This window comes from Monodelphis domestica, chromosome 7 (genome assembly GCF_027887165.1).
Source record: "Monodelphis domestica isolate mMonDom1 chromosome 7, mMonDom1.pri, whole genome shotgun sequence".
Taxonomy (NCBI): Eukaryota; Metazoa; Chordata; class Mammalia; order Didelphimorphia; family Didelphidae; genus Monodelphis; species Monodelphis domestica.
Window position 1 is genome coordinate 88,284,446 of NC_077233.1, and position 10,229 is coordinate 88,294,674.

Below are 10,229 nucleotides of genomic sequence, written 5' to 3' on the forward strand. Positions count from 1 at the left end.
CAGTAGGTGCTCTACAGGTATCCACAGTTGACATATCTGCCTTAACCTTTTTGTTTGCTTGAAATTATTCTCCATACCCCCTAAACAGTCAGAGTAACTTGAGAGTTCTTCTCTTTGGTTCTAATAGCAATCCCTTTAAGTAGTCTACATTGAAGTGGAGTTCTTTAGTATACTGTTTTTTAAATACATTGCCCTGTCAGACACCATATCTTTGCTGATCATTTTTGCTAAATTTTTTTCTTTGTTGTAAGAGGAGTTTCAATCATTAGTAAACCAAAATAACTGGAATGTAAAGGCATGAATAAAATATTTAAAATAAGGAAAATTCACATGCTATTCATTTAAAATAATACAACACCTAAAATATATAGGCTTTACTACTCTTGAATTAGTCATCAAATCAGAGTCCCTGTTTTTATGCTGCTAGGGTTTTGTATATATAGAAAGTATTTATGTTTCCTAATTTCAGAGCTTAAGAGTTGTTTTTTTTTTAATCATTTACATTGGTTAGATAAGTCATGTTAAAGGAACACCAGGAAAAAAGGTCTTAGTGACCTACCTGACTAGAATAGTAATTGTGTAATCATTTGCCATATTATCTCTAAAGTCTTAGGTTCTTAGTTCCTTGGGATAATCATTTAGTTTTTTACTTAGACATTGGTCGTTTTTTTAAACCCTTTTGTTTTAAGTAACATCTCTAAGACAAAAAGACAAGAGCTATGCAGTTGGATTAATTGACTTGCCCAGAGTTACACAGCTAGTAGATATCTGAGATCAAATTTAAATCCAGGACTTTCTAAATCCAGGACTGCTGCTCTGTTTGCTATGCTTCCTACCTGTCCCTACCTCCCGCACTTTAAACTTTTTTTTTTTCATTGAGAAAACATAATGAAAGAAATCATAAAATTAACCAGAGGTTCAGTAGAAGTGAGCTACCATAATACCTATTAGTAGCTAGGCCCTTTAGATCGAGGCCCAGCATCAGGAAGTTATAGACTATAACCCATCTGTAGTATGTATTCTGGAGTACCAGCCACTGTTTCCTGAGTGTTACAGTGTTATTATGGTAAGGCTAGTAGAAAGAACCTTCATTAAGTTCAGCCCACATAATTCTTTACTGATGATCCCTTCCATATTATAATTTTCGACATTGTGGTTTTCATATATTCTGTATTATCATAAGAAATTAAATAGGAATTTTGGGGGAGTTTTGGGGCAACCTGCCATACAAAACACAAAGGGGGGCAGCTGGGTAGCTCAGTGGATTGAGAGCCCGACCTAGAGACGGGAGGTCCTAGGTTCAAATCTGGCCTCAGATACTTCCTAGCTGTGTGACCCTGGGCAAGTCACTTGACCCCCATTGCCTAGCCCTTACCACTCTTCTGCCTTGGAGCCAATACACAGTATTGACTCCAAGATGGAAGGTAAGGGTTTTAAATTTAAAAAAAAAAGAAAGAAAGAAAGAAAAGAAAACACGAAGGCCAGCATATGACACAGAAATTAGAAACTCAGAATAAACAAATCACTATATATAAATATGTATATGTTGTATTATATGTAGTATTATATAGTAGCAACATATTTTATTTTTAATACCATATATGCAATTTTTAAAATATAAATATCTCACAAAAGGAAAAAGAAAAAAAATCATATTTCTTCTCTCATATGAAGGGAGTGCCAACAAATTTTGCACAAATTTACCAGGCTGTGTGGACACCAGGCCCCTAACCCCAGTGATGTGGAAAGGAGAACTACGTACATTTTATAATTAGGAGTTCTTGGTCATTATTTCATCACTGCTTGGGGGCAGTAGACTAACCAGCTACATTTTGGTACAGTGGGAGATATTTCTGTGTGTGTGAAACTTTTTTAAGTTATGAGAAAAATAATTCTGAGATATTCTACAAGCTTTCGTCAAATAGACTTTTAGAAATTGTTCGTTTTGACTGATTTTGCTGTAGAGTTATGATATTTAGTATATACATATTGCTTCTTGTTAATTTTAGGTTCTATTAGTAACAGTGATTGATTATACAGAATTATGTCTCTTCTGGGTGAATTTCATAGTTTCATAAAGATATAAACTATAAATTTTATCGGTGTTGGTATATCACAGAAATTATAACCTTTCCCTGTCGTAATATCCTGTACAATTCTTGATAGCATTTTCACATAAATTCACTGTAAGGTATCTACCAACCTAACTGGAGGTCTTTATTCTTTTTCTTTTTGTGTCTTTTTTTTTCTTTTTTCTTTTTGTGTCTTGATACTTCCTGCCATGTTTTTGAGACTCTCCCTATATTCTCCCTTCTTGCTTCTCCCTCCTCTTTTAGTATTACATGCTCTTTTTAATATACTTCCAAGTTTTTTGGGTATATGTGCAATCTGCTTATATGTATCATATGTCTTTGAAATTATTTGTAACTAGTTTTTTTAATAGCTTTGGCATTCCTTGATTTATAGTACTAGGAGAATATATTTACATTGGAGATGTGAGATTTTATAGTATTTTAAGTCCTTGGGATTATTTAAAGGTACTATATAGTTTTCCAAATTCAAGCTAACCTGGTTTAAAAAAAAATTTTTTTTCAGTTTTGGATTTAGCTTAATACAATTTTTATCTGTATTGTTTTTTACAGTGTTCATAGTTAAAACAATTTTTTGCACAGCTGAATTTCACTGAAAAGGCTTTGTAGTTTTAGAGGGCTCAATGCAATTGGTTTAGTGTCACCAAAGGATCAAATATTTAGCCTTACAGTCAGTAGGATACTCTTTTGTTTGAACCTAGGCAAAACTTAATTCTTCCATTAAACTGGTGAATTCTTTTTGTGAATATCTATATCCTTGTTTAATACTTCATGTGGTCTTTGTTCAGCAGATCATTGAACAAAGCTGACAGTTTGTGATCTTTGCAATTATTGGTTATAGTGTGTTGTCTGATTTTGGTGTATGTATGAGACATAATATATAATATAAATTGAGAGAGCCTGTGCTCCTTGTACCTTTCTTTTATATGAACAGAAAGATATGATGATTTATTTTTAAAAAGCTAAAACAGAGCTGCAAAAACCTGTCTAGTTTTGTCTTCCCCCTTTCTTTGACAAATGAACCAGCTATGGCCTTTTCCCCATTCTATTGGAATGTTCATTTTGAGATACCTTGAAAATTGCTCTCCATAGTATCTTTTATAGTTGCATGGCTTTCAGCGTGTCTTTTTGTCTTCTCTGTACTTGGCCAGGCCCAGCTCTCCTTTCCAGTTTATCTTCTTGAGTGTTGTTGCCATTTCTTCTCATAGTCTATTGGATCCTATGATGCTGGAGAGACCAAATGGGGTGGTTGTGCTCCTGTTGGCAGATAATGATATATTGTTTATATAAATGTAGGTCCAAAAGATGTTTCATTTTGTATGTCATCCTTTCTGGTTTCATTGATAAATGTCAGAATAATCTGGCTTACTTGATTCTTGTGCTTAGTTCTTATAGGACTCATTTTCTCAAAAAAAAAAAAAACAACTTTTTTGAGGCCTTCCTATTGTAAAGTTTACTGGTTAATTTTGTATTGTCAACTCGTGTTGCTTTAGGATGCCATATCTTTCTGCTCATCTAGATTTGCTGACTGAAGTGGCATCTCTGTTCCTTTTAGCATTTTCCTTGTGAATATTTTGAACTGGTTAAGCTCTTAAGTAAGAAATGGTGATAGTCAGTGCCTGTATTTTTTGTTCATTTTCTAAATTGTTGGCACAACCACATTTATTATTACCATTGAAAATCTGGTGGAACCGAATTTCCTGATGTCTATATTCACCTTTCTGATAGACCTGAGTTTGTGGTCTTTTCATAATAGCTATTGTATGGATGGCAATATGGCTGTGGTTTAGTTCCTTTCCTGGTATGTCAGGTGATTGGTCAAAGATCACATTCTTGAGTGCATTTGAATTAATGTGTGTACTTTTATATGTGATTTTAATATCCCCTGTGCCTTCTTCGCCACCAGGCTATTATCATTATTTTGGGAGAGGCCTGTATAAGCCTCTATAAGCCTAAGGACCATTTTGTGTTTTTGTGTTGTGATTTTGGGGTTGCTGTAGCTCTTCTTCCCAATTATCCCAAATGTAATATGTTTTCACTTTCTTTTCCTCCCCTCTCCCTCCCTTTTCCCCTCTCCTTTATATATTAGTAAATAGAGATTTTTAAATACTTTGGCTACTGATTATAATTTCAGTAATATCTGTTAAGACTAGAATGCTTATTAAAATATTTTCTTGAACAAAAATCTATTTTCTTTCCTTCCCACCTTCCACATTCCTACGCTATTGAAAAGAACAAACATTTAACAACTTTTTGTAACAATTGTACATTTTAAAGCAAAACATTTTTCCATATTGGCTCTGTCTTTTAAAAAAAAGTCTTATTGTGTACCCTGAGTTCATCACCCATCAGTGTTTAGCAGAGTGCTTGTCATATGGTCGACACTTAATAAATAGTGATTGATTGATTGTCAGGAGGTGGATAGCATGCTTCATCATTGATTCTCAGAAATTACGGTTCATTGTGTTGAATAAAGTTGTTTTAAAAAGCTATTTTTTTTAACAATGTTGTTATATAAATTATTCTTCTGGCTCTTTTCACCTCAGTCTTCATAAGTTTATGTTAGTCTAATCCAGTTTCTCTGAAACCATCCCTTTCATTCTTTTTTTTTTAACACCATAGTATTCCATTATTGTCATATACCAAATTTGTGCAGCCATTTTCCAATTATAGGCACCCCCTTAGTTTCAAGTTTTTTGGTATCACAGAAAGAGTATCTATAAATATTTTTAAATTTATGATTCCTTTTCCTTCTTCATTAATTGCCTTAAGATGTCAGTCAAAGAATGTGCCCATTTAGTCACTTTTTGAGTGTAGTTACAAATTTACTTCCAGAATGGGACCAATCCACAGCTCTAAGAGGTTGCAGTTCTTTGATTAAAAGAAATGTCTTCCATTCCCATGTGTATTTCAAAATGAGATATGTAAATTGCATTTCCATAAAATCACTGTCCTTCTACAAAAGTAGGAATAGGGTAGAGGAGTGGGCCAATTAAAGAGAACTATTTCTGAAGCTTTTGGGCACTGGGACCCATTGGTGAGTGAAAGTTAGAAATGTTTTTTCTTTCTTTTACACACCACTCCAGGCAGAGGAGAAGGGTGTTACTGAATCCATTCTTTTACATTTCTATTTTACTGTTATTAGAGAACACTCAACGGAGTGTTCCAATTAGAAGTTCTGATATCTTGGATTAGGTAGAGGATTTAGGGAATGGGGAGGTAGGTGCTCTCAGAATGGCAGCCTGCCAGGGCAGAATAAGTAAGCCTGCATGATAGAGTCCCTCTAAGTGCTTTCTAGTTCTGGAAGGCTGAGAAGACACACACCAAAAGATATGGCAGGACCTTATTTTCAGGTAGTTGTTGTTAAAGGTTAGCCACCTTAAATTTATAAAATCCCATGTTGCTTGAATCTGATGGGTGGCATAGCTCTGATATTAAAAGGGCAACCAGGTAGAACTATAGTGCCATGGGTATAGGGCCTGAAATGAAGAAGGCCTGAGTTCAAATCCAGCCTCAGACACTTAGTTTCTGGGTAATCATGGGCAAGTCACTTAACTCCTTTTTGCCTCAGTTTCCTCATCTGTAAAACAGGGATGATAATAACATCTGCTTCCCAGGATTGTTGTGTGGATCAAATGAGATAATCCTTATAATGTATTTAGCATAGTGCCTGGCACATAGCCACTATATAAATGTTGGCAATTATTATCACAGTATGATAATTTATATTATGAGCATTTATGCTCATATGCATATGAGCATTTAAAATTTAACTTTTTTCTCCCATATTACCAATTGTCTTGATGGATCATCAGATTTCTTAGATGACATAAGAGATTTCTTTGGATTGTAGATGATATATAAAATGTTGCTGAAGTAGCATTTCTTGTTTAGTACTCTTCTCTTTTCCTGGGAAATTTTGTTAAGAGTAGGCTTTAAACTAAAATCCAGTCCTGAAATCTGTACCTTGATGATGACTTTCTAATGGATCTCTAAACCCTTTACTTTCTCGCATTTTGGGGTTATGACTCAAATAGCAAATGTGTATGTGAGGGGTAGGGTGGGAGTAGGGGGTTGGGGTAGGGGATTGTCTTTTGAAAAAAGCTACTTTATACCTTGGGTTTGAGTGAATAAATTTGTAGTCATGGGCATTTGTGGAGTGTTTGCCACTTACATCACATTTCTCTACTCTTCTTTGGCCACCACAATCTTACCATTTCTTGAATCCTTGATTTCTTTTTCTATTCTGTTTATGATTGGTGTGCCTTTATGCTGTGGTTAACAGGAGCTCTAGGCTGGTCATTTTCATACGGATCATTTACTATTCAAATTTTTTTTTTTGCCAGTTACACAGAAGTTTGTGCTCATTATCTTCTCAGATATTAGTAGTTTGACCTTGAACATTTGTTCATCTTTTGTGGCACAGGAATTGGAAGTTTGATCTCTCTTTGCATGTTCACCTTACTAAAATAATATAAAGTTATTGGCCCCTGCAGTCTGATAAAATGATAAGAGCAGAAACCAACACTATATTTTAATGGTTATCTTTCTCCTCTCACTTCTTTAGATTTTTCCTTTAAAATTCAATGAGTTGAACCTCAAAATGATTCCCAACAAGATGGAATAAGCTAGTGCTGTTTTCTCATTATACACGAGAAAATGCGCAATCAATTTTAATTTGGAGTCAGCAAGACATAGGTTATCCCAGGGGTCATATGCCTGCTAACATGAAAGGTAATTTGATTGAAGCATAAGTAAACAGATTACTATCTTGATTAAATCTAGTTGAGACTTTAGTATCTATTTCATAGTCAAGGCAGTAATTTTGGCATTGACATTTAGTGGAAACAAAAGTTTAAAATTTGAATATTCTTCTTAAAGTAGTACACTTCGATAGAAAGTGCCATGCTTATCAAGGTAAGAGGCCTGGATATTTGCTGCCCATAAAATTTAGGCTTTTTGAAAAGTCGTCAAGCAAAATTCATCTAATTATTGTTAAACATATTTTTGTAAATTAAACCTCAACCAGAGAATAACTCTATCTTTTCTCCACTCCATTTTGGAATCTATGACACATTGTATGCTGTGTTTCCTGTATTGTGTCCGTCCATGTGTCCTCTGACTGCATAGAAGCGGATGGTAAGATTCTTTACTCCTATCAATCATAGCCATAGTTGAATATATTGTTTCTGATAGGCTCAAATTTCCCAGCAAAAATAACTTAAGTGCTTGAGTGTTAGACATTACTGGGGGGTTGGGGGTTTTCGAGGTGGATTAGAGCATATAGGTATTTGGAACTGTAATGAAAGGACAACTTTTTGAGGGTGCTTAACAAAACCCAGAAACAAATGTTGAATGATGTGTATGGAAAAGAATTTTTATTTTGAAAAAGACAGTCCGATTAGGTTAAGCTATAGAGTCAGGTCTGGATCATATTTTTTAAAATAGCCTCATCTTTGTTCCAGTTGTCAAGACAAGCTGTTCTGTGAAGGTTGTTCAATGGCTTGATTTGCCTGGAAAAATAAGATTAATGTTACTTCTGTTAGAAGAGTAGCTATTTTGTTTTCGGAGAAGAGTTTTGAATAGTCTCATTAAAAACTGGTGCTGTAGTCATCAAAGAGAAAGATTTATCATCAAATAAGTCTTGATTCTCTCTATCAGTTATAAGTCATAAGCTATTCTGTTCTTGAAGAAAAATAATTCTACCCTAAAGGCCTCTTTACAAAAGAGACAATATTTTAGTTAAAGGATAAGGGAGTGTTTTAGAAAAGGAAAATACATCTGAGTGTTTTTAATTTGAAAAAGGGGTCAGTAGATGATGATGATGATAAGTATAGGATAAATAGCTAACGGGAAGCAAGAAAGATATGCTCCAACAAGGAACATGCCCAAGAAGCAGTTTAATTACTGCTTAGTATAGCAGCTGGCTTAAAACAACTGAAACAAACCTAAATGCATTTCCAGTTGGGTTAGGTATAGAGGCATATTGTAAATCTTGACAAACCACTGAATTAGTGAGAAATTGTCTTCTGACTTGAATAATAAATGCATTGCTCCTTTGCTGCCTGTGATTTTGAAACTCTTAAGTACCATCATGTAGGGATGTAAGGATCTTGTTTGAAATGGGTCATGTTAGAAATTACTGCTAAAAGTTGAGGTTCCAGTATTTTGTGTAAGATTCCACTGCTCTTCTTCCCAATTGGACAGGAATTCCAGAATAGAACGTAGTGCGTCTAGTTTGATTAAAGGCAACTGGAACTACTGGATTCTAAAGGTTATAGACATATGGTAAAAGTCTATCTTTAGGCAAGTAAAGTCAGAATGGAATGGAGTCAATATTGAAATAGGTTTGTTTTCTCTTAGATGTTAAGAAAAATCTTTTTTTTTTGAATGATTTAAATATACATGTTAATAATAATAGCTGATACATATAGTTGATCATAAATAGTTATTCATAACTAAGAGTTGAATTCAAGACCCATTTAAAAATGTGAATTACAATTCATTGCAGTGCATTGAAAGGCAATAATAAAGGAAAGTAAATATAAAGCATTTATGTGATAATTTTGTTCCCAAGATACTAAAGAGATGTCTTGTTTGACTCAGATATGGACTGGGGAAGTGGGTAGTGAAAGGGGAGAAATCCTGGATGCCACTTTTTCTTTTTGGCCATTTTGTCAGTCTCTCACTAGTAAACATTGATACTTAACTATGAAAGCTGGGACACTTTGCTGATGTCTTACACTTTAGAATAGGGATTCTCCCCAAATCTTTCTATTAAATTTTTTACTAAGTTAGATGAAGTATTATAGAATACTTTGGACAAAGAAGAGTTTGATTCATAATGCTCATATCTATGTGGGGTATTGTAGAAAATTAATTAGTGTTGAATGTTAAAAAGAAAAAAAATAAACTAGTTTGTGTCATTTAAATACTTGGGTTTAGTTGCTAAAGCAGTAAAGTCTCCTTTTAATCAGACATTTCCATATATTCGTCTTACCTCCTTTTATTATAGTTGTAGCAGTGTACCCTTGGTGTTCTCTGATGACTTTGTGTAGAATTAGTTCAAATACAGGGAGATGAAATGAAAAATTGGGTATGTTGGATTGTCAAAGACCCAAGTAGATCCTTACCTCTTTTCTACCCAAGTTCAGGACTTGTGAATTTGGGATTTTGTCTTCAAAACTTTCAGAATTACTTTTAGGAAATAGGTCTTAACCAAAGGTTTGTGAATTTCTCCTTACCCAGTTTTCCTGGCTAAGCTAAGGTAATAACATTTTGTGAAATGTTAAACCTAGAAACATGTATTTTACTGAGCTGCTTTGATTCATAAGTGACTATTTTAATATTTTGCTCTAACTTTGTGTATTCTGATCCAATTTGGGGTTCTGAAAAGCTGATATTTATTCCATTTAGTGTACAACACCAGAGAACCAAAAGTTTTTTGCATTTGCTTACCTTTTGCCCCAACTGCTTGTCACAGTGGTAGGATAAATGCTGGTGGGGGCCACAAAAATATGTCGGCAAAAATGCCTGCTTTCCATCAGTTGTAGTCTGATTTGTGTGCTTCTTTTTTTTTTTGTAGACTTGGCAAGGGATTCATATTTTTCCTTAAATTTTGATCCTTTCACTTGTGTCACTATTAATTACCTGAAGTTTTGCAGTGATTTGACTTTTTCTAATTTCCATTCTTGATTCACTTCAGTTTAGTGAATATTTATTGATAATCCACAGGTACAATGGTCTCATTTTGTGTTCAGCATGATTGTGCTGACCTCAAGCTGGCCCCACAGTTAACTAGGCGTTTTACATGTGCCCCCTTTCTTGACTCTCTGTGAGAACACTATGCTTCCCAGTGTTGTGGTTTTATTCTACCCATTGTGGTAGTTCTAAAAAATCTGAGTTTTATAGTAATAAGTGATAATTCTAAATCATTAGATTACTAATAATAGTTCAGATATTATTTTAGGCACCATAGTTGACAAAAGAAACTAACCAAACTAGTAAAATTCTGGTTGATGAAGGAAGGTCAGAGGTATTTGTGGGGTTTTAAAAATAATGGATGAATATTATAATTTCCTTGTTTTGTTATATGGAGCTTTTATTGGTTACCTTTCCCACTTGTGTTTTTTGGGGAGG

General features: G+C 34.3%; 1 protein-coding gene across 14 annotated transcripts in view; it reads left to right on the forward strand.

Moving 5' to 3' along the window:
• DCAF1 (DDB1 and CUL4 associated factor 1) overlaps nucleotides 1-10,229 on the forward strand; it is a 122,361-nt gene that overhangs the window by 105,232 nt on the left and 6,900 nt on the right. For 9 of the 14 annotated variants that reach the window (XM_056805004.1, XM_056805008.1, XM_056805000.1 and 6 more), the window contains exon 23: nucleotides 7,221-7,229. The exons of 4 other annotated variants lie outside the window; for them this stretch is intronic. In XM_056805004.1, coding sequence (XP_056660982.1) covers nucleotides 7,221-7,229 — 9 coding nt within the window. Of the gene's footprint in view, nucleotides 1-6,657; nucleotides 7,139-7,220; nucleotides 7,230-10,229 lie in introns of those variants that run through there. One more of the 14 variants, XM_056805012.1, reaches the window with a different exon arrangement.